The 26,297-nt window shown below is 29.1% G+C and overlaps 1 protein-coding gene and 1 long non-coding RNA gene across 2 annotated transcripts in view; both read left to right on the top strand.

Moving 5' to 3' along the window:
- Window positions 1-330: 330 nt before the first annotated feature.
- LOC107443221 (uncharacterized) overlaps window positions 331-26,297 on the top strand; it is an 89,861-nt gene continuing 63,894 nt past the window's right edge. The window contains exon 1 of the mRNA XM_071177384.2: window positions 331-1,421. Coding sequence (XP_071033485.2) covers window positions 857-1,421 — 565 coding nt within the window. The 5' untranslated portion in view covers window positions 331-856. The remainder of the gene's footprint in view (window positions 1,422-26,297) is intronic.
- On the top strand, window positions 23,492-24,369 carry LOC147814911 (uncharacterized). Its single transcript, XR_015431333.1, has 2 exons — window positions 23,492-23,791; window positions 24,318-24,369. It is a non-coding gene; the product is annotated as an uncharacterized LOC147814911 (long non-coding RNA).

The raw sequence follows: 26,297 nt of genomic DNA on the forward strand, positions 1-26,297 counted from the left end.
TCTTGAATCCGAGAAATTGGACGGATTTCTCTGTCCAAGAAATTGGATGATTCGTTGACACTATCCAAGTTCTTGAATGCCGCTGATTCGTTGAAAGAAAAACTTGCGCACGCGCATTGTTCATATTCAACATTATAAAATAATACTTACATAAGTTTAAAATTCCTAAATAAATTCAAATAAAATCATAATAACACAAATAAACCGCAACAGATCAATTTATTTGGACTAAAATATATATGAAAACCTACAAGAAGATGACATAATTTGCTGCCTGATTGTTGACGTCACAAAACCTAAGACGCTGATTGGTTAAGGGAGAAAAAACTTGGATGGAAAGTAGAACATGCTCTACTATCGTGCAAGAAGTTGGACCAAGTTCTTGGATGTTTGTTTACACGATCAAAGCTCAAAGCAAAACAAGCTTTACTTACACAAGTTTTGTCGAAAAGACATTGGCAATGGCAATGTATGAAGAAAAATAATTCAAAGCATAAAATGGAAAAAAGTGTTTTTAAAAAATTTAAAAGCTTGATTTCTATAAACTCTATACCTGTTACAGATCTTGTTTATATGGCACAATTATCTTCATACATTAGGGAATCTTCATTATAAATCTGAAGAGAGACATTGTCATTGCAAGTATTATTTAGAATTTCCTTGTACTCATGACTATGCATTTAAAACTTTAGTTTTAAAGTTATTTCCTCAGTTTGTGTCTAAATTTGAAAACAATCGTGTTCACACTGGTGAGAAGCCTTATTCTTGTGGCATATGTAACAAGAGTTTTTCACAAAGAGGTCTGCTGACTAGACACAATCGTGTTCACACTGGTGAGAAACCTTTTTTCTGTAGTATGTGTAATATGAGTTATTCAGACAGAAGTGAACTGACTAGACACAGTCATGTTCATACTGGTGTGAAGCCTCATTCTTGTAGCATATGCAATAAGAGTTTTTCCTACAGAAGTGACTTGACTAGACACAATCGTGTTCACACTGGTGAGAAGCCTTATTCTTGTAGCATATGTAACAAGAGTTTTTCTCAAAGAGGTCAGCTGACTAGACACAATCGTGTTCACACTGGTGAGAAACCTTTTTTCTGTAGTATGTGTAATATGAGTTTTTCAGACAGAAGTGAACTGACTAGACACAGTCATGTTCATACTGGTGTGAAGCCTCATTCTTGTAGCATATGCAATAAGAGTTTTTCCTACAGAAGTGACTTGACTAGACACAATCGTGTTCACACTGGTGAGAAGCCTTATTCTTGTAGTATATGTAACATAAGTTTTTCAAGCACAGGTAATCTGACTTCACATGTTTATGTTCATACTGGTGAGAAGCCTCATTCATGTAGCATATGTAACAAGAGTTTTTCACAAAGAGGTCTGCTGACTAGACACAATCGTGTTCACACTGGTGAGAAGCCTTATTCTTGTAGTATATGTAATAAGAATTTTTCACACAGTAGTTGTCTGTCTAAGCATTTTCATGTTCATACTAGTAAGAGTCCTAATTCTTGTTGTTAATTCTTTGAGTTTATAAAGGAATTTTGTGCTCACTGTTCTGTTCATACTACTGAGTAAGTTTATTCATATAATGTTTAAATGATAGTGTAATCTGTTTACAAGTGTAATATTATGTTCATAAAGATAGTACAACCTGATAAATAAACCTGTTCACAATTATTTTTATTTTAGTAAGAAATCTCACTTAATGTAACAAGTTTCATAGTAAAATATTTTAACTGTCTGCAAATTTGGCAACTACTTTTAAGTACAAATTGAAAGTTGTTTGTGGTAAGGTACCAATTTCTTTTAATTTGTAATTCAGTTGGGCAGAGCTGATATTTAATATCATGGGACTTAGAAATGCAAGAAATAGTGATTTACTGATTATCGTCTAAGCGTTAGGCTTGCTCACTTCTAAATTATTAAATCCTTTTTGTTTGAAAGCAAACCATAGTATTCATTTTAAGCCTAATGCCTGCATATTTCACTATTTAAATATATTGTTTACAGGGCTCGAAAAAACTCAGGAATTTTACCCGTCCCCGAGGACGGCATGTCCAACAATGTACCCGTCCCCATTTGAAACTAACCCGTAACTTCTAAATAAATAAAAGCATAATTTTCTCCTATTTATTACAAATATTTATATAAATTGCACAATGAATTAGTAGTTACTAGGATTACATTATACAGTAATAGGAGAAATACTAGGTTACTAATAGTAACTTAGTATTTATTTTATGAAATTATTTAAATGACAAAAGTCAAGTTATCTGGAATGTCAATTTATCCAAGGGTACTGCGTTTTTTTAGATGAATCAAATATGACGTTTGCCAGTTGCACAATCAAGCCAATGATTAACAGAGGTTTCTGCACAGAAATCTGAAAGGGGTTTTGCATTTAGGTAGATGTTCATAATTGCGTTTAACGCTTCTTGTACGGTACGTAATGTGTTTTTTTGTAAATTCATTGCTGAAATGCCCCTTTCAATTGCTGCAGTACTCCCAGACAGAGAAAACATCAATTCCATCATACACAGTATGTTGTTGTATTTCTTGATTAGAGGGTCATTTTAGAAGTGAGGCGCTAGACTCTTGTAAGATAACAAAAACTGAAAATGTATCACGAACATTAACGGGAAAATGGCCGTCCGCGCGGACGTCAGATTTGAGAAATTCGTTCTGCGCGGGGAATTTTTAACTGCGGAGGACGGGCGATTTTTCGAGCCCTGATTGTTTCTGATTCAAATTAGACAATTAAGGGTCATCATAACTTTTGGTAATAAGTAGGATATGACAACCCTCATATTTCCAAGTAAAGGATGCCAATTTTAAATTTATCATGTCAAAGAGCAAGAATGCCATAATCTGGTCATTTTTTATAATTCGAATTAGATTTGGAAATGTTAAATTTTTTAATTTGTTTTCTGATTAAATTCTTTTGGGTCATTCTCACAAAAAGGTGATTTTTTAAGTCCCTTAGTAATAAATATTAGGAAATACAGCAGATTTCATAATATTTTTCTTCATCATTTTTCGTAAAGTTCTAACTAACAAATCATATGCATTTCAGCTAAATGTATTGAATATTTCATTCTTATTTTTTAATAAACATAACTTCAAAATCCCCTCCGTGGACGTCCCTACATCTGTGACACAAAAGAAAATTTTTAATGACTGTTAAACAATTTAAATATCATTTTAATGATTTTTGTAGTTTTACCTAGTTAAATGTTTATAGTAACTTTTTATTTAATATTTTTTTTTTTTAAATTTATTTTTTTTTTTTAAATTTATTTTTATAAAATAAATGACTAGTAAACTTTGTCCATCAGAAATTAAATCTCCCTCCAAGGACAATTAATATAGTTCGGTAAATATGCAATAAAAAATGCATGTGCAAAATCCCTATAAGACAGCTGCTGGGAAAGGTAACCATTCCATTTTGTAATGTTAACTATCAGTTGTTTTTGTTCTCTTTGGTGTCAGTTTTGGATTGTTGTGTTCAACTGGGGTTTGGCAAAGTTCTCACCGTATACTCCGTGGACATCATAAAGAAGGTAAGAGAAAATTATTTTACTTTTGATAGATGAATTTTAAATTGCAAAAATAGTATATTTAATAAAAAGAACTGCCCCATTTTTGTAACTTTAAAATTAAAAATCAGTAAAGTTCAAGAACTAGTTTTTGTCTCCTCCGTGGACATAACAAGTCCACGGAGGAGAAGACACAGTCAATGGAAGAGACAATGTGTTAGATACCCTTAATAAAATTTTAATAATTAAAAAACTATTTTCTTTTAATTGATATTTTTTAAAATGGAACAAATGTGTTAATTTGTTTGTATTTTTAAAGAAAATCAATTAAATTTAACTTTTTCTTATTAATTAAATCTCTAAGTAAATATTGGAAATTTTTCTAAATAATTTCTGTGATGTTTAAAAAATTTTTTCGCTTCAAATTTTAGGAAAAAAATGGCAAAATGTAAAGAAAGAAAGCAATCAAATGTTCAAATGCAAAAGAGAAGGGAACAGAAAAAACTTAGTATGAGACAAGCTAGACAGAAATTAAAAGAAAACCCTATATTGTTTGAAGAAAGTAAAAATAAAAAAAAGAGTAAGAAACTTTAAAATCTGTATCAGAAAAACATTTAACAGAAAAATCGTGATTAAATGTACTTAAATTTCTAGTAAATTGATAGGGCAAGCCGATTGTGCCCAGGGAAAAAAGAAACAATAACAAGAAGAAACAAAAATGTTATTTGGATGACAGTATGTTTAACTTGCATAAAAGAGTACCCTCAACAATCAATTTTTATTTCAATAATCTTTACATTTTAATTTATTAATATTCAGTAAGAGTTACTTAAAAATTGTACACCTAGGTTAAAAATGGATGTTTCCTTTCATAGCAGCATGATTAATCGGAAGTAGCTCCATCTCCAATAATGAAATATTTAATTATTTACTTATTAATGTTAAACTCATTTCAGTTGTACCCAATAATTAATATATTAGTCTTCATTGATATTTTATAACATAAAATGTATCCTCCGTTGACTATTACATCTCCTCCGTGGAAAAGGCAGAATTTAAAATATTTTAAATCTTGTAAAAAATAAAATAGAAAACTTGACCATTATTATAAGGGCATATAAAAAATAAATAAAGGCATTTATGTAATTTTTATCACTTTTTTAATTACTTTAATTCAAGAAAATTTTTTAGTCTATTTATACCTTTTCAATGAGAATGACTCTTTTATTGTTCTGGAAGGATAAGAAAAAAATTCGCATTTCCCCCGACTAATATTGGTAATAATAATAAAAAAGAAAATCAAAGCACCCTTTATTAAAAGGGTGCTTTGATTTTCTTTTTTATTATTATTTTATTTAGAGGAGATTAATGTTTTTTGTAAATAAATAAAGAATTTTAAAGTTTTTCTCTCTGATTCTTTTCTTTTTAATGTGTATAAACTTCAAACCATTAAACATGATTTTTCCATTTTAAAACATGATTTTTTTTTTTAAACCGAGGCATAATTTTAAAATCATTATTTTCAAAGTGTGAGAGAATTTTTTTTTTAATCAACAAGTTAGATTTTGTGACAGAATACTTAAATTTATTAAAAAATGAAAATTAGAAATCAACTCACATTTTGGTTAAATTATATAAAATACCATTTTAAACATGAAAATTAAAAATTATCTAAAAAATTAGCCATGCTAAAAAAGTTTACTTAAACTTGATAATTTTGTTGCTTTTTCTCTTGCTACTTCATTTTACAATTTAACATAAGAATTGAAATAATTGTGACGACTTATATGCAGATAGAAAATGATTTATTTGATAAAATGCAATTGATGATGATTTACTCATCAATCTAACATTAGATCTTCGCCATTTGAATAATTAGAACTGCCCCAGAATCCGTTATTATCGCAATTCTTATTTACGTGATTTTAAGTATCAAACGTTAATTTCCGCATTTACCTAATTTAAAAGTTGCACGTTGCGATTCGTATTCACGCAATTTAAAAGTTCAGTATCGCGATTTGCATTTAAGAGTTTATAAAATCAATTTCGCGATTCGTATTGTCTCGGTTTAGAAATCCAGTATCGCAATTCGTATGCATGCGAGTTCAAAATCCAATTTTGCGATTTGTATTCCCGAGTTTGCAATATTAAACATCGATTTTCGTATTTATACGGGATTTAAAAGCTACGCATTGCAATTCGAATCACGCAATCTCCATGTCATACATAGCGATTCGCATTCACGCAATCTTAAAATCGAATATCGCGACATTTATTCTCTCTATTTTAAAATTCAATATTATGATTCATATTTAAGTGATATTAAAATCCAATATCGCGATATTCGTATTCACGTGATTTCAAAAAGCAATATTGTAATTCCCGTAAGGACTAAGAATTTTCTTAAAGTGGCTACTATAAAAGCGTGATTTTTTTTTCGTTGGTAGATAATTTAGTTATGAATCATATTTCAGATTATGTTATATGTAACATGAAATTTTCAAGATTTTTCACTTTGCGTCATAAATCACCCCTGAACTATTCATTACCAACTCCCCTCTGTTAACAATTTTATTAATAAACGTATCGCATTTTCATCACTTTTTCTTGGTTGACCTCTCTTTTTCAGAGGTGCAACGGGGGGAGTCAAGAAATGATTTTAATCCTGAAATGTTACATGCTCCAACAGGCGTGTCAGGATTGTCCACCCAATCTCGCAATTTCAAAAAATACTGAAGATGAAACCACATGAGGCCCATCACGTTTCAGCATAAATTTTGACGTTTTCCTTCTATGTGCTTTGCTGATGGGATGCAAAATAACCCAAACCTTTTGTTGTTCCTGCCATAATAAGGTCACGGCCGTGTAAAGCTTAAAATTTAAATTCAAGAACGGAGCGTTCGGTCTAACCAGCATTCCTTTTTGTGACATATTCCAAGATATTCCTTATTTTATATAATAATTTTCCTCAGTTTTTCGCAATGAATTAAAAAAAAAAAATTAGAACTATTAACGAACTGCCAGTTTGCGAGATTGTAATTAGCAATAATTCTGGTAGAAACACAAAAGGGAAAAAATATAATTTTCCACGAGCTCATTAAAGTAAATGAACAACTATGTAAAGAATGGATTCAATGTTGCAAAGGAAATGGCCCAGTTAATATAAATATGTATGAATATGCGGTTAAGCATTTCTTGAATGAAGATGATATGAGAAATCGAATGCTTGGATTGCCAATTAGAAAGATATTAAAATCTACTGCAAAGTTAAATTTCTTCTCGGTACAACGAGAGTAAACTTTCCTCTTTAAAAACAGGTTCTTCTCGGTGAAAAAAAATTTGAATAAACTCAAAGTATTGGCTCGTGCATTGGACAAATTAAAGACTCTAACCCCAAATCAAAGCTATTTAAATACCATGAATGAAAAGTTCATCAAATTGTGATAAATGCTGCAAATTGAGCAGTGATAGCTCAGGCTTGCACCGACCACAGTGCCGATCTGAAATATCCTCAGTGGTAGACGGTTCACGGGTTAGAGTCCCTTTGCCGTCAGGCTAACCTTGGGAGGTTCTAGAGTTCCTCCTCTCCATGAAGCACAAATGGGGGTTAGTTCCATCAAAAAGTCCTCCACGAAGGCAAAATTTCTCCCAATACTTGATCCAGGAGTTCCCTTGTCTTCTGGATTGGGTTCAAAATTTCAAGGCTACGGAGCTGAACATTAGAAGTCGTAAACCCAAAAATTGGATCGACTGTTCAACGACAGTTATAAAATAAAAATAAAATGCTACAAAATAGAAGCAGAAGTTAAAGTTCTGAAAGAAAGATAGAATTGAAACTTTAGAAAAGGATTGAAGTTTAAAAAATACTGCGTTTGAAACAGTGGAAAGCATAGAGAAAAAAATTTTGAAAAAAAAAAAATTATGAGGAAAACAGGAATGAGAATAGTTGAAATTTGAACAAGGTTAAGTAATAAAAAGCTGTAAATTTTTAGATTAGCTGTAAATTTGATTAGGAAAAATTAATATAATAAAATTAATAACTTGTCATTTTACTATGATACTTATGAAAATTTAAGAATATACTTCTTCTTAAATTTTTTTTTATTTTGGTCTTATTGATAAGCATTTATTTGATGTAAAATGTTGTAAATGATGCAAATGTTCAAAACAGGAATGTTTTAATGGTTATCATGTGATAATCTCCTGGTAACATTTAGCGGCACCTAGGAAATAATTGGGTATACTACAGCCTACGTCTCAGGGGTCCCGCAGTGGACTGATCGTTAAGACACGGTTCCCAGCAGATCACCGAAGTCAAGCATCACTGACTACTGTCAGTGTGCGGGTGGGTGACCACTTGGATCAGTCTGCGTAGGGACCGAGGGTGTGCGGTATTGGTCCTCGTTAAACTGTGCTACCGTAAAGTGCTCGACTTCGCGTGCAGGTCGTTGGGCTACCGAAGCGGGGGTGCCATCCCTTCCGCAGAGGATCAAAATTGTGATGGCATCTCTTCGGATCATCCTCCGGGATGTTTCCCAGACCGTCGTCAATAGCCCATTGTGCAGCTCTAGTGCGACGTAAAGTAACAACAACAACAACGTCTCAGGTCGTGTTATTCCTACTAAATTTAAGGTAGTGTATAGCGTGAGGATGCCTGTGAATCCTCAGGAAACAGGATGATCCCTCAAGGCATGTTTTCAAGCATGCGCAGTATACTAATCATAATGAGTAACGCCTCCTCCCTGTCCTTCCTAGTCAGATGACTACGCGATAGAAAATGGCGAGAAATGGCATTTCAAAAATGTGACTACTTCAAATTTATCCAAAACTAATCAAGCATTACATAAAGGGTATGTGACTATACTTTATTCAAAATATTTATTATCTGCCTTTTCACTAGAAATTTATACCTCCTTAAGAGTTTAATGATCATTTCTTTATATTATTTGACTAACGAAAATCTTTATTTGATGTCAAAATGTGCAATGACTGGTGGATTACCAGAGGAAACCCGAATAGAGAATGATTTTTAAATTTAAATATGTTTATGCAATCCTTTGTAATAGTATTTAACGAGCATTTAATAATATATAGAGAAAAGGCAGCAATAAATATATAGAATAAAATATATTTACTACTCATAATACTGTGTTCCCTTTTGTTCACTCATTGACTCAATAGAATATTCATAAGATTGCCATAAATGACATAAGAAAAATAAATAAAAAAAACATTTCATCAAAGCAATAATGAACTTCTACTCACTGTTATAAAAAAATACTTTATTTTCTTATAAAAAACATTAAATTTTCAGAGTTTATTTCTTATTCCCAAAAATTCGTTTGAAATTAAATATTTATATATAAAAATATAGGGGTTTTTTTTTCATTAATTTTACTTCATAAAACTTTAAAATATGCAAATTGATGTCTTTAAAATTTTTACTTCAAACTTCAATTTTTTTTATTGCTATTACAATTAAGGTGACGTTCCCATTCTTTATTACTAAAAGCATTCCGAAAACAAAAAATCCAAATAAATATTGAAAAAAAAATACCTTTTAATTTTACCTTAATCTAAAAATATAACTTCTTAAGAGACATTTGAAATTTTAATTCAAGTACTTAAAAATGTTTCAATCTTCATAATGCATTTGTTTTTTACTCAAATTTATCAATTTCATTTCATATTTTGTTTTTATACTCTTTCATTCAGTTGATAACAAAATATGTTACAATATAAAGATTTAGTTGAATTAAATCATAAAACAGAGTCTTTGCTAGTGTGGATTATATATTTTTTATTCTGTTAATAGATGGCTGCACCAGTTATTTAAAATAAATAATAATAGTTTCTTTTTAGTTAGTGGAGACGTATATCACCAAAAGATGGCACTGAGATACATTGGAATTTTACTTTTTGTCTGGACTGTCAAATCTAGTGGGAGGGGAGGGGATGTTTGACGGATGCTCCTAAATTAGTGGGAATAGTTTTTTCTTCTTTTTTTTTTCTCTCCGTTTTTCCCTCTTACTCCTTTCGGAACACTTAGCAAGGATATAAGAATGATTTCTCGTACTTTTTGTATCTAAATTTTTAAGATGTCTCATTTCACATGTTTCTGTCCTTAGATTTTTGCTATGATTTTTCATTAATAAAAGCACTAGCATATTATCTTTTGGTTATAAAATTAATAGATAATGATGTAAAGGATCATTAACTGGAAAATGAACCTTTTATTAATAAAATTATTCTTTATGTTTGTTATACTTTTTTAATTAACATGCATGAGAATTAGTCCACCCACAGCAAATGTTTGTTTCACATCAGTGTATCATAAATATTCATCGCAGAGTTAAAACCTTTGTTTATTTTATTTAAGAAAATATTTCACAATTTTCTCCAATTGAAAACATTTGATGTTGCACGTAGTACTTTCATTTATTATTTATTCATTATTATAATTATTATTTTTCCGTTTTTTTTTTTTTTTTTTTTTTTTTTTTTGCATTCTTTCTTCTACTGAAATTCGATGAGTCACGAAAAAAATTTCTTAAAATAGTCTATAGTGATTTTATTTCCATAATTTTACTTTTTACTATTATAATAATGCAAACTGAGAAAAAAATCTGATTTAGGAACTTTGGATAAATGTTTTGCTTACTCTTTTCATTATCTATAGTACTCATTGTAACTTTAACAGTAAAACGTATTTCAAACTGTTAAAAAAATTTTATATTATAACGTTTTATTTATTTATTATTTTTTTATATATATAAAAATCAACTGCACATATAATATTGAAACTTGAAATATGGTTCTTGCTTGAAATATGGATAGTTCAGAGATGCTCTCTGTTTCCCTAATTCCCCATCAAGAGAGAAATCATTAACCCTTTGGCGCTGGCGAAGCTGTAGTGATGCCAGCCGACGCCACTTTCCGTCATTATTAACAAATCCAGAGCCGTTTTTAAGGATGGGCCTGGCCCAAGGCATGTGGCAAATGATTGAATTAATACGTTCTTGTAGAAGGGGACTCGAAACTTGATTTCTAAAGGGGTGGTTTGTTTTACTCAATTACTGCACCAGCTATACAATTCTTGGAAAGGGGATTTTTGTATGCCAGCCAACAACAGTAGAACAATACAAATGTTTCTTTCTATACATACATACTAGAACATACTTTATGTTTCTTTTTATTTTTAAAAAATTAAAATTTTTATATGACAGAAAATTTGAATTATGTGTTTCTAATAATACTTGTTTTCTTAAATGTATTGACCACACCTGTTTTTTGAGAAGCAAGTTTAAAAAACGAAATTAGTAAATTGATATTTTTCTTTTATATAAAAATAATACAAAATTATTATTTGTACAATTAAAATAATTATTATGAATATGTAATTATAAATTTAAAATTTTTAAATTTAGCGAATAAAAAAATATTAACGATAATTCTAAATTTATATTGCAAAAATTCATTTATGAAATCAAAATTCATAGCTACTAATAAATATATTATTATTAAATAAAAAAAATTCCTTTACGATGACATTGTTTGCTTAGAAAATATATTATTATTATTGTTAAATGAAATTCTCCCTAGTGTAAATTCAAAGAATAATAATGAAGGAATTATGAGACTGAAACACTAAAAAAAAATTTTAAACAAATACTTCCATGTAAATAGATGGTATAACAGGTGAATGAAAAACTAGTTTTTGTAAGAAAATTCTGAAGTAATTTTGTATTGTAAGCAACAAAAGTTCTATCCCAACCTATCCTTTATAAAAAATTAAAGCTTCAATCTTGATTCAAATTCTTCATTTTTTTTTTTTTTTTTTTTTTTTAATTTTCCCACGAAAAATCATCTAGCTTCTCTTTCTCACTCTCTCTACTTTTAACTGAAAAAGATAATTTGGAGTTCAGTAGTACAATTAGTTTTTAAATTTTCATTTTCAATGTGAAAAAAGTGCTTGAACGAAATACTTGAGTAGTGCTTCGAAAACAAAAGGTTTCAGGGCATTGAGCTATTATCCCTTTATATTTTCTTCTTCATACACTTCTTTTTTTCTTTTTTTTTTGATTTAAAAAAGATTTAATTATTTGTCAATCATGAGCATTGAATATGATGTCTGGCAGGAAATGAATTTTAATGATGTGACAGAAGACTCTCAAAAACCATGAAAAGTACTGTTACCTTAAACTTTCAATACTAATTATGTATTAACACTTTTATAATAATGTATTTGTTTTTCAACCTTAAAGTAAAATAATTTTTTAAAAATGATTTAAGCTAAAAAATTTTTATACTAAAATTAATCATAAAGGACTCCCAAATAACGACAGGCCCAGGGCCCCGAAAAACATAAAAACGCCTCTGAACAAATCAATGACGACAGTCGAACAGCTGCGCTGCCTCGCCGATCCAGACTTTACTTATGTTCCCTTATAAAGACTTTACTAATAGATGCTTACAGCTAATCTTTTGCTACTTAATTGCTAGTATGTTATCTTGTTATAAATATATTTTTTGTTGGTTTTTAAATACACTTTTTAAGTTATGATTCTTCATTTGTCGTCAAAGATGTACACAGTTTAAAAGAAAGAGCGACGTCCCTTTTATATATTTTTTCAGACAGTTTAATTACTAATAGAAACATGGTTTTTTTATTTTTTAAATACATAAGAAACCGTCTAATGGTTACTAAAAAAATCTGTTAGATTATCGGAATTATATTTCTATTAAAATCCAAAAAAAAGTAGTTTGAAAAAATGTTTTTTTATTTACATTCAAAAATTTATCAATAATTAATTTTGAAAATTAAAGAAATTTACGTGTTGAATTACTTATGTTCCCTTATGTTTAAATGATTACAAATAAGTGCAAATTTGGAAAGGCATTGTTTGGAAGTGCGCCGTCAGTCCATGCTTCGCAATGGACACTTGTATCCTTATCTACATTTAGTTTTCTCTATTTCATAACCATAAATTATTATAATTCAAAATATTAAGTTTTTTACTTATTTTGACTTTAATTATTACGAAATAATAAAAAATATTTTGAATGAAAATTCTGCGTCAAAGGGTTTAACCTTCTACTCTTCACCTGACTGTTATCTGCCGTGGAATATTATCTCTTTTGCATTTCTGTGTTTCTTTTGTTATCTATTTTGTATTGCTTACAAAATTAAATGATATCTTTGGAAAGTTCCAGCAAAATATTTTTTTTCAATTTCATTATTATTCTTTAATAACTGGTTTGTTCAAATGTAATTTAAAATTCCGATTGTAAATGAAATCTGCAAATTTAAATATAGAACAGCAATGTTTATATAATGAAAAAACGTTTATTGAAACTGTATTAAGAAAATTATTTTATTTAGCTCTTTTAAAGTATGTGAATAAGCACAATAAATTAGTCAGCTAAAATGCTTGTTAATTATGGTGTAAGCAAAATATTGATTGCACAGCAAAGATATTGCTTGTATTCAGTATTGTCACCTGGAAGAGTCATTCCACAGTATTTTCAGTTAGGGGTTGAATAAATTCAAATTAATGCAGCGAAAAAGCGAGAAAATTATTACTCTCATGATCATTATCTCCACTATTTTCATTTTATGATCAATAAAAAGCAAGGTCACAGAAAGGGATGTTTTATAATGTATTACATTCTCCTTTTTTCCTGACAACCTTAAATATTTCTATAAAAATTTTAAATAACTACTAACTATTGCTTTTTAATTAAATTGTGATTAACTAATACTCTATTATTTTTCAATAATTACTATTACTTAAAAAATTGCATATAATTTTACTTATTAACTGCTTTTTTAAATAACTATTACTCCACTTAGGCTCCATCATTAAATTCATGCTTGTTTTGTAGAAGGGAAATATGAAGACTGAGTCGCAACGAACATTATGGATCTATATCCATGACCATAATGCCCTCGCAATTAGGCCGTTATCTGGTAAAAAATAATATTGCTCTCGGTTTTTTTTCTTTTTCTTGTTTACATGATATGTTACACGATGTACTAAAAACTGAACTCAGTGGCGCGACAGCCCATAGAGGAATATCTAACTCTTCTTCATGTCAAAAGCAATAAACTATGGTATAGTACATAGGTTCTCAACCTTTTTAACGCTGCCGCCCCCATAAGGAGCAAAAAAAAAAGTTTAAACGCCCCTTTTGTGAAAATTCAGTTATTTGGAGCATAGGGTGAGCTGAATTATAAGAGGTAACATTTTTAAGCAATATTCTTACGCGTTAACATTGTTTGGTTTTTTTTAAAAAAATAGTGTGAACGTTAACTCGATACTTTTCTCCCGACAGGTAATCTATTTATTATAATCAAAATAAATACGGTAATGAGAAAACAAACAAAGAAATCTATGCTAAAAAGAGTTATTTAAACTTAATTAGATAATTAAAAAAACATCAAAAATAATTTTTTACACTGAAACGTGGTATCAACCAAGCAATCAAGCAACTATGTCAGTGGGATGATTTTGCTTGATGGTTCAGAGCTAGTTTCTTAACATTCGGTTCAATATTTTCAGTGAGGTGAAGGCGCAAGTCCCCTTGTTGCACGATTTCGAGTCGATTTCTCTTTTTTGTGACTAGATCCGTCACAGCACAATCCAGGGTAGAGACGACTTATGTTATCTTGAAGCCAAAATTCTGTGAGACGATCACCATTCTGGAAGCTAGCTTTCAAAGTTTCATAACTTGAAAGTTCGACCAATTCCTCCTGAATATGAACCTCTGCTGTTTCAATATTCACGTAAGGGTTCATAACCCATTGAGGGACTTCCAGGGTCAACACATCTTTAAAACGATTAGAAAAGCCCATGTAAAAAGACTCAAGATGTTGACAATATTCCTGTATATCACCAGAGGAAATTTCACCATTCTTTTTAAGATCCGATAAGATCGGAAATTGGCTAAACTCATTCTTCAACACCAAAATTCTGCTTCCACAAAATGAGTTTTTTTAGAAAGGCAGAAATAACTGATTTTGAAGTGATCAAATTGAGTTCGTTGCCTTGAAATTTTAAATTAACACCATTAAATTTTGCAAATAAATCCGTCATGTAGGCAACGTCTATCTTAAATTCTAGCAATCTGTCTCTCAGAGCTACATCTTTGTCTTCCAGGAACTCAAGCACAGAGTCGAAAAGATTTCAAAACCTATTGAGACAGGTCATAGCTGTCTGAATAATCGATCGTTTAGAGCATTACTGCGAATTTTGTTCACAGCAGAGATAACGTATTGCAGTGACTGATGCAAGCGGTCACTGAGATTTTTTCCAACTAAATGCTGTCTGTGAATCACGCAGTGAACAGCTAAAATATCTGGTACCTCCCTCTTCAAAAAGGCGATAAACCCACCATTGCTGGAGCTCCATCAGTGGCAACAGACATAATATTCGTAAAAGTAATGTTTTTCTCTTTAAAATAATCTTTGACAGTGTTAAAAATACATTCTCCTTTGGTATCTATAATCAAGCTTCGTGCAAAGAGCCTATCTAGAAAAAATTCTCCTTCCTCAACAAACCGGACATACGCCAACAATAAAGCCTCATTACTTGGCAAAGTTGATTCATCAACTTGCAGGGAAAATTCATTCGATATCAAAAGTTTGCATAAGGAATCCTCAACGTCTTCCGCCATCTCATCAATTCGTGGCCGCACTGTATCGTTGCTTAATGGGATATTTTTTATTACATTAGATGCGGCTGGATGATGTAAAACTGTTTCTAAGACTTCCTTAATAGATGGAAGTATCAACTCTTCGCCTATGGTATGAGCTTTCCCAGATTTGGCAATTAATTTTGATATATTATAAGAGGCTATCAGACCATCGTCGCATTTTTGGGACGAGGTTGCTAGTAAGCCCGAGACAGAAGGTGCCTTCAGAAACTTGTCCTTGATGTTCTTGAAAAATGACAAGTCTTTATTCTGTTTGTCAGGGTGAATTTTTTGCAAATGCTCCTGCAAACGAGAGGGTTTCATAGCCTCATTCGATAAAACTTTGTTACAAAGTAAACACATAGGTAGTTGAGAGTTCGACGGTGATTAAACAAATCCAAACTTCCAGTAAGTGGCATTGTATTGACGACACTTCTTTTTGTTAAATGACATTGTTGGCGGCAACAAAATGCAAACGATGAAAAAAAAAAAAACTATTTCTTAAAATTAATGAATAATATACTATGAAAAACTAATTCACACTCGTACCTGGCCAAAGAAATAATGAAATCGAATTGAAACCTGGGAAAAAACTGAAAGGAGTGAATGAAAACGATCATAAGAAATACTGATCAAATCAAATACGCCAAATGGTTTGAAAAAGTCAGAGGCAAAAATAAATGACTCATGCGCTGTGCAATACTGTTTCGAAACGGAGAAAAGGTGTCGTACAAGTTCGTCTTATTGCTGGTGTAAATGATGTATCGAATATTCTTATTTTTTCATTTAATATTAATTTAAGATTTATTTTACTTATTAAATTAATCTTAATTTAATAATTTTATTTGGGAGTTTTAAAACTAAATTTGAATGACTAACCATGCTCATTGCCCCCCTACAGCCCATAACATATCCAACGCCCCCCTACAGCCCAAAACAAGTTCCCTGCCCCTCAGCATACTCCCGCCGCCCCCGTAGAGAAACAAGGGTATAGTAAAATAGGAAAATTTGCCCATTTTAGTGAAATATATCAGGAATATTCTGAAAGTGTTATTGATGCGGAAATAAGTTTTATAAGAGTTATTTTAAATCTAAATTTATTTTTTTATTTGCTTTGAACGTGAAAATATTAGCTGTAAAATGATGAATTTTTGAAGCCACGAATTCGAATGGTTCAAATTTGAATTTCTGCTTGTATAAATTCTAAAATATTAAAAAATTAAATACTATAAAAATTTTTAAATATGAAATTTCTTAAAATAATCGTATGCTCATAATTAAATTAAATATTGCATAACATAAAATTCCGAAAACCGCATTATACGTCAAAACATAAATGATCAACGTCGATGGATAGACAATTGCAGTGTCTGCCTGAAAAAGGCAAATTACGTTTCAGCTTATGTAATGCTATTTAATTAGAATTTTTGGTAACGGTTGGCGTCATTCGTTTCGCTTTTACTTTCTTAGAATTTATCTGTTCCTGATCTTTGATTTTAAATTATTTTAAAAAATAGTTATTTAAAAGTTAAAAAATATTTACATTGAGAAGGAACTATTGATATCTCCGAAAATATTAATTGTAAAAGGGCATTATCTATCGACCTTTTTTTTTTAGAAATTTTTACACACTTTTTGTTTCTAGAAAACTGTTTGTCTACTTTAAGTTTTATAAACACATTTACATATAAATATACATACGTATACATATTACGTTCGTAAACATATTACGTATCCATAAATATGTATACATGTGTATAGATATACAAATATGAATGCGTATGCATACGTTTATGCATAAATACTTAAAATAAACTAACAGTTTTCTAAGAAAAAAAAAAGGATGTCCCCTCCTATGTGTGTTGAATAGAATGAGATATGTAACAGAAATCGAATAGAGGGTTTTAAGTTTCTATTCATGCATTTTACATTGCTTATTCCTAATCGTATTTAATTATAAATATTGTTCCCAATGCATTTTTTCTTGCTTATTCTAATGGACTAATATTTAAAATTTAAAATGCGTTTTCTTATATAAATTATATTTATTTAAAAGAAACTTCTTACAGCTTTAAAACCAATTATGCCACACACTTGAATTTTATCTCATGCAATTAAGCATGAAAAACTAGATCGAAAAATGTATCTAATGTCTTCAGATAGCCCCTATATAGCGAAGCAAAAAGTGTGAATAAGTAAACGTCAAGAGTAGTTTTTTTTATACATGATTGAGAATTTTGAACTATTCGTTCTATAGCTAAAGTAAACTTTATAAGCAAAATAAATTTCATAAAAATTAAACTAAAACAAATATTAAATTTAGAATAAAGTAAAATATTGATCAATATATTATTACAAAATAGTTTAAAATTATCTCATGCATTATTTAATATTTTTAATGTCATTTAATATATTAGAACATAACTAAAACGATAAATTAAAATGCCCAAACTAAAATAAGTAATTATTATATTGTAAAATTTATCGTTAAAATGATTTACGTTGCAAGAAATGTTAAAGAAAATATTTCATAAAAATACATAAAATAACACTGCAAAAGAATTAAATATCTCATTAAAGTCCCCATTTTTTATAATAATCAGCGAATCTGAGTTATAACTGTTATAACTAGAACTTAATATAGCTAGACTATTATAAGTTCTAGCTAGAAATTTCTATATAGTATAGCTAAAGAATTGATTTCAGATTTTTTTTATTCCCCTTCTAAAAATGTTTTTCACAAATAATTTCTATCAGAAATCTCTAGGGATGTTTTTAAAATTTTTGTCTATATTTGATATCAAAAAAATTTGCTATGCTCTAGAATTGAATGTATTTTAGTTGATTTTAAAACTATAAATTAGATATCCCAAAGTTACTTCACCCAAGGCACCCTAAGTGCTCATGTGGTAATTTTCAGTCACAGAAGTTTTTTTTTTTCTTATTGTAGGCAACAGAAATCAATTATGTATTTATGTTTTTTTGTGTTATGTTTTTTTTTTTTCAAGTTCATGAATAGCTAAAAAAATAGCTTCATAAACACATCATGGATATTGCTCTAAAAATTTATAATAACAATTTAAAATAATTTGAAACATTAGGTGATTAAGTTTTAATGAGATCTTTTAATATGATACGTATATTAAGATGTCAGACGGTAATAAGTTTTTGAGAAAAAGTGAAAATTACTTCTCCCATAAACTAACATGGATGTAGATTATAGCTAAAAACGATGCCAACAGTCTTAAATCAACTAACAGAAACCAATCGAATAAAACTCTTTTAATTAGACACGCTTTTCTATAAATAGCCTTTTAGACTATAAATAGCCTTTTTTTCAAGTTCATGAATAGCTAAAAAAATAACTTCATAAACACATCATGGATATTGCTCTAAAAATTAATAATAACAATTTAAAATAATTTGAAACATTAGGTAATTAAGTTTTAATGAGATCTTTTAATATGATACGTATATTAAGATGTCAGACGGTAATAAGTTTTTGAGAAAAAGTGAAAATTACTTCTCCCATAATCTAACATGGATGTAGATTATAGCTAAAAACGATGCCAACAGTCTTAAATCAACTAACAGAAACCAATCGAGTAAAACTCTTTTAATTAGACACGCTTTTCTATAAATAGCCTTTTAGACTAGTAAAATTTATGGTCCGTGTTCCTTTTACTTGCCCAAGGGCGCCCCTGGGACTTCATGATGTTTTTGGAAGTGCGAACAATCAAAGGAAAAGAGGGGAGCAAATTGAAAAGGAAATGAAAGTTGAGTGCCTAAACACCTCATTGAAATGTAGAGAATTTGGTTTCCGGTCACTTTTTGAGTATCACAATTTGAAAAAAGAAAAAAATATATACTATTTATTCAGTATAATATATTTATTTTAAAAGATTTACAAGGCAATGTGTTTCTTCGTAGATTTTTGTTTTAATACAATTAATTGGAACTCAAATTTTCAAGAGCTAATCCCCCCCCCCTGATTGCCTGGGACCCCAGGCGCCAAAGAGAATTTAAAAAAGAAGAAGAAATAAAAGTACATGAAATGCTCTTGTATGTTCTAAAGCATTCTAAATGGCATTTTCTTTGCAGCTGTCAAATCTTTAAAAAAATAAACCACCGTTTTTGTTTTATGCAAATACACACTTCAGTAAATGAAATAAAATAACAAATGTTCTTAAATAATCATTATTTTAACTAATAACACCTCATCTACCACCGCGGTGCGGGGGGGGGGAGAATACACGAGGTTTAAAGGACGCACGATTCCAGAAGTAATAAATTTCATCTATATTGATGAGCCTTCTGCGGCCTGCGGTCTTTCTTAAACATATAAATAAAATAAAAACATGAATAAAATAAAAACTCCTACATTTTTTTCACAAAAAAGGAAGAAAAAAATAAAGAAGAAAAAAAGATTAGGAATTTTAAATTGCAAATGAGTCTTTGAACGCGCCAAATCTAAATCATTGTAGTTTTTTTATAGCTCTTTTCGTTGTTTTTTACTACAAATTTTCATAGTTTTTAAAATCCCGATAATTTTACCTCGGCAGAATTAATGCGTGAATTTCGAATTTTAGTAATGCTTTTAAAGCTTTTTATTTCAGTCCATTTCAAAGTTAATTCAAGTTATTTTCGATCGCGTTTTATCGGAAGTAAAATTTTCAAGAGCTACCCCACCCCCCTGAGTCGGATTTCCAAATGCTTCTTGTCCGATCTCTTAAATGCAATATTATAACGGCTCGAGACTTTCAAATCGGGCAAGTAATAATCTCTTTTGAAGTACGTTATTTATGTCAGTCTTATCGTAAAAACAGGCTATTTTTCCATTGCTTGTTTTCGGCAATACGCATTTTCTCATGGTTTTGAAAATACCATACTTTTAATATATATTAACACGACACTAAATCGCGAATATGCACTTGATTTGTGCCAAATTCATCAAAAATCTAAGAGATTTTTTATTGTTCTTTCAACTGTTATTGCTAGGCTTCTCCACAGGGTTTCAAAAATCCTGTTATTTTTAATCCGGCAATAAAACGACTTGCAACTTTCGAGGCATTTTAATCATTAATTTTGATGTGCCGATTTCATCGTCCATCCAGCATATTATTTTACAATCTTTTTTTTTTCTTTTAAAATAGCCATTATTTCCCTTTTTTGATTTTTTCAATACAATAACATTATTACAAAACGCAAAATTCGACTGTAGGATTTAATGCGTTTTTAATTTTTTGAGCTTAATTTCTAATTTTTGGTAGTTTAAAAAAATAAGAAGAAAAAACTTTTATGATTTAATATTCATGAAGTCTCTTATAATTCACTAATTAGCAATGTCCTAAGGTTAAGAATATATAGAACTTAATCCTAAATTAATATTAAATCTTATTTTGAGCAATTATGCGCGTTTTTTTTTAAAAAATTTATTTTAAAATTTAAATTACCCCATACGATTTCTTTACTTAAAATATTTACTTTGCAGTTATGTTCTCAAAAAATATTTATCTCTTTATTTTTCACTTTCATTCAAGAACATTACAGTTAATTGATTTTAAATTATACTTTTATGTTACTTGATGTGATATAAAACATTCACTTTTTCCCCATTTTTATATTTTTCGATAAATCTATCTATTTATTCATTTATTTTTGATAAAAAGGAAATATTTTTATTTATGAGAGTATTATTTTGGTTTTCTTCAGTTGTTAATGCTTAAGAGAATTTAATTTTATGCAAATATATTACAAAGCTAACTGATAAAAAAGAAAGAATTAGTTGAATGAATTAAGATAATAAAAAAGAATTATAATTATTTAAAAGAATTTAATTTAATAGAAATTTATCACTTAGTGACTGATGAAAAGAGCTGTGTGTAAAACACTTATGTTTACATTAAAATTCTATCTAATCTATTCAAATACTTGGAACGTAGCCCTTCATTCAGAATGGTAGTGCACTCTACTATAGATGAATTCAATGTTGTTACTCAGTAGCAATGTACTTTTCTAAATTTCGCCTTTTCATCGCGATTATTAATTCTTTGCTAATTCATATAAAAATAATTTAAATTAAAATCTATAAATTTTTATAAATTAGAATAAAATGAATGATTATAAATTAAAAATAAAATGAATGACTATAAATTCCCGATTATCTCTTCACAGTGTTCTTGTCTCATATAATATATTTTTCAAAAAATTGTGTTTAGTCTAAGATTGAGTGCATTTATAATTTTTGCTGTGGGGGGGGGGCGCACCTAAGTCTAAAACATAATCAAATAATATTAATTCTCAGTCTTTAAGCCAGGATGTAAACATTTCTATTACAAAAAAACCTGTTAGAAAAGTATATCAATTTTGAATTTTTTCACATCAAAACTTTAAAATAATGAATGTAATTGAGAAGCAAGAAAATATGGACAATAGGAATTTTTTTTGATCAGTAAAACAAAACTTAATGGAAAAATTATTTTTGATATAAATGTGGCATGTGTACAGATGGATGGAAATGGAATTTCTGAAGTTGAAAACAAATTGTAAAATTTGTATTGGAAATTTTTTTTTTTAATGATTACGTTACATTTGAATTTTCAACTGTGTAAGAATTAATCACTTTTAATGAATAAAACGTGGGAAAAAATGCAAATAATTATTAAATACAATCTAGTTTAAAGAATAAATGTGTTAGTCGAACAACATTATTATCACCATAAAACTTAATAATGATATTTCAACTGTAACTGTTGTACCTATTTTCGAACTTATTAATTATTCTTACTGTTCATGTATTTCATTTCAATTTTCAAACTCAGCTGTTTACTTGAACAATAGGGCAAAAATCTTAAACAATTTTTATCACAAAACATATTTATAATGAAACTACATAAATTATTTATGCTACGTCCTGTGATTGCTTTTTTTAGGTGCACCTAAATACTTTTCATTTTTGAATGCTTATAAGTTTTATTTTTTTAACTCTAATCTGAAATATTTAGGATCCTCTCAATCATCTTATCTTTCATAATTTATTGCTACCAGCTGTCGAGTAAACAGCCTATTTTGTAAGTTTTTCGTTCATGCGTATCCTTTCTCAAAACGTTGGTGAAGGGAAGGGAAGCATCAGTTAAAAAAAAGTTTAGATAGAAAGATAGTGGTGGTGGTGCCATCTACAGAGGCGTTATTGAAATATAAGAAATTTTTAAAATGATTTGTGTAAATTTGTAATTAAATACATTGAGTTTGGGAAAAGAATACAAAAATTATGTGCTAATTAATTCGAATTATGTTAGTCAATTTAATGCAAAAATTTCCTTATTTTGTCGATGATTTTAATCAAGTCTATTCTATTTCGCATTGAAGTTAAAAATATTGGCCCAAACTTTTTAAATTCATTACTTTGTCATGAACTCATACTCCCCTCAAACATGACGGAAAATTTACCTACACTCAATAAATAAGTGCCTCAAATTTTACATTATTGCTTAGTCTAATTAAGGAAACATGCTTTATATTAGTCACACCAATTGTATCACGAGTATGCTTGGGTCACATTTTGTTATGATTATGAAATATTTCTTTTGTATTTTTTATTAAATAATCATGTGAAGACTCTTGAGTCAATGAAAAACGAGTGAACAAAAGAGATCTTATTATGAGCAGTAAATATATTTTATTCAATACATGAAATGCTGCCTTTTCTTTACATTGAATGATCGTTAAATACTAAGGATTGTATAAATATATTTGCACTTACAAACTATAAATAATTTATTCGGATTTCTGTTCGCAATTTTTGCATTTTAACGTCTTAATCACCAGTCATTACATTGTACATTTAACATCAAATAAAGAAAATAGGAAAGAAACTGAACATAGATTCTTGCAAAGCTTTTTATTTATTCAACGTTCATTAATTAATTAAAAAAGATGATCATTCAACAATTAAGGAAATACATATTTCTAATGAAAAGGCAGAAAATCAATACTTCGAATAAAATATAATTACATACCCTTTTAATAATCTTTTATTATTTCTTGATAAGCTTTGATTTGAAATGAGCTTTGATTCTGGAAATGAGCGCGCCATTTTCTGTTCTGTAGACGTCTGTAAGAAGGACAGGGAGGAGGCGTTACTCATTATGATTAGTATACTGCGCATGCTTGAAAACATGCCTTGAGGGATTTCTGCGAACCTGCAACAAATAAACATGAAACGAAGTGTGTTGTTATCGCACTGTCTTGGCTGACCGCCCTCTTATAACCCTAAACTTTGGCGATCTGGTGAAATGGGTGATTGCCAAACGAAATCTATCGCCAACTGCTTGGATGCCCGCTTTTTGAACGTGATTGAAAATGGCGAAAATGTTTGAGCTGGAAAGATGTAACGAATACGCTAGGAAATACATATTTTTTACTACAATATTTTTATTCATGCAAAGTGATTTCTAGATACTGGACATTAGTATTGCAGCGCTTGCTGAATTAATATAAAATAGCTCTTGGTGTCGACATTTTTACTGGCTAGCATTGCATATTGCAGGTATCATTTTCATCACTTTTCTTAGCATTATTGTCGGATCTGTGTTTTTATTTAAAGCAAGAATTTTTGTTGTTAATTATAAAGATTATTTTTGTGTGTGTATTGAATATTATTTGAAAGGAAATATGAATGACAAATAAGTTATAACTGTAATAAAACAAGGTTGGATGGACACCACTTTTTTGTTTCTTATGAGTAAAAGGTTAAATTAATAATATTTTGCACCGTGATTTTAAGGTACGCATTAAAATTATCAACTTTTCTTGTATGAATATGCTTTAGTGGTATTAAAATAAAAATATTGATTCACATTTTTTTCATTGTTGGTTTTAAAAATTAGTTTACATGTGTTAAAGTTCTCTGTTTACATATTTTATTATTTGTTTGATACTTCTATGATTACATTACTACTATAAATGATTTTTTTAAAATTTAGAATAATATTGAAAAGCACAAGTTGTATTGTAACACAAATTGTGCTTCGTGATTTGTATATTCAGTTGCAATGCTTCTAGTTTAGTTCTAGGTTGTTATCATCATCAGTTACATATGGAAATAAGGCTCCTGCATTTACTGAATTTCTCACAGTTCTGACCTGAGTATTGTCACGACTACCAGGTCAGTCTTGTTGAAAATCCAGTTTTGATCCTTCAGTACCTACAGAAATAGAAATCTAGGTGAACCAAATGAATGTTATGAAGAAAACTGATTGGATTAGTATACATTTTAATTTGTTTTAATGATGTAGTTAATAGTACTAGGGTAAATTAGAGTTAATATATTATATATAGTTTACATTTCTTATTATTTGTGAGATTCTGCTTATTAAACATTACTATAAGTGACATTTTGAAAATTGATATTATAGTTTGGAATAATACGAAAGGAGTAGAATAAAATTTTGATGGTTGATAGGAAGCACAAATATGTAACAATTGTAATGTAATGATGTGTTGTTTTGTTATAGGTTGACTTTCTTATCAACTCATAAAACGCATTATTTTAAAGCTCCTTCAACAACCTCAGTGTGCCTGTATGTCTGAAGTGGGAGTTATGTGTAATTTGTTAAATTACTTCTGTGTATTGAATTTTCTTGAATGTTATTTGAAAGGAAAAAGGAGTGACAAATGAGTTATAACTTTAATAATACAAGGTTGGAAGGAAACCACTTTTAAATTTCGTATGAGGAAAAGGTTAAATTAATAATATTTTGCACCGTGATTTTAAAATACCCAATAAAATTATCAACTTTTTTTGCATGAATATGCTTAAATGGTATTCAAATAAAAATATTGATTCCCATTTTATTATATTGTTGGTTTTAAAACTTAGTTTACATGTGTTAAAGTTCTCTGTTTACATATTTTATTATTTGTTTGATGCTGCTATGATAACATTACTACTATAAGTGATATTTTTAAAATTTAGAATAATATTGAAAAGCACAAGTTGTATTGTAACACAAATTGTGCTTCATGTTATGTATATTCAGTTGCAATGCTTTTAGTTTTGTTCTAGGTTGTCATCATCATCAGTTACATGTGGAAATAAGGCTCCTGCATTGACTGAATTTTTCACAGTTCTGACCTGAGTATTGTTACGACTGCCAGGTCAGTCTTGTTGAAAATCCAGTTTTGGTCCCTCAGTACAGAAATAGATATTTCTAGGTGACCCAAATGAATGTTATGAAGAAAGCTGATTGGACTAGTATACATTTTGACTACTTGAAAGTAATGTTGATTAAAATAATGTTTTGAACATTTTAATTTGTTTTAATGATATAGTTAATAGTACTTGGGTAAATTTGAGTTAATAAAGTATATAGTAGCATTTTTTTATATCATCCTTTTTTTTATATTGTGATTGATTAACTCAATACCTTAGTACATTATCTCTCTCTTCTAATAATAAATGTTTTTAAAAAAGTTAATTTAAAAATTTTAAAGCGCAGAATATAGAAGTGATGGAAATATAAATATTATTCTATTATAAACTTAATAACTAGAGTTGATTTGTTATAAAAAGCAATGAAAAAAAAAAACAATTTTTTTTTCGGGTTTACCCTGATCTCAGTGTAAAATCATTGAGATCTAGTCATATGGCTCTGTTTTCCTCTACCCCTATAATGGCTCTGGTATTGCAATATAAATAGTATTTTAGAATGTTTTGTTTCATTTTATTACATAAAGTGTCTTAACATTAAAAAGAAATACCATCACTTTTGTAATTTCAAACATGATTGTTCTAAACTGTTGTCAAATTTTTCTCATTTTGTTTTCAAATTTTTGTAGCATGCCTATCATATTTATATCTTGTAATCTAAAACTTTCAAAAGTTAAATAGGCGCCTAATAAATATTTAGAATTATGAATGAAATGTATGACTGTCACTCACATCGAAAAGTATTACTTTTGGTATTTTATTTATCTTAACTGCTTTTAAAGAGCTCCTGTAAAAGAAGAATTTTACATTTTGTTCATAGACTTAAAAATTTTATTTATTTAAT

Source organism: Parasteatoda tepidariorum, chromosome 2, assembly GCF_982258835.1.
Source record: "Parasteatoda tepidariorum strain Cologne lab strain chromosome 2, Ptep-v5.0, whole genome shotgun sequence".
NCBI lineage: Eukaryota > Metazoa > Arthropoda > Arachnida > Araneae > Theridiidae > Parasteatoda > Parasteatoda tepidariorum.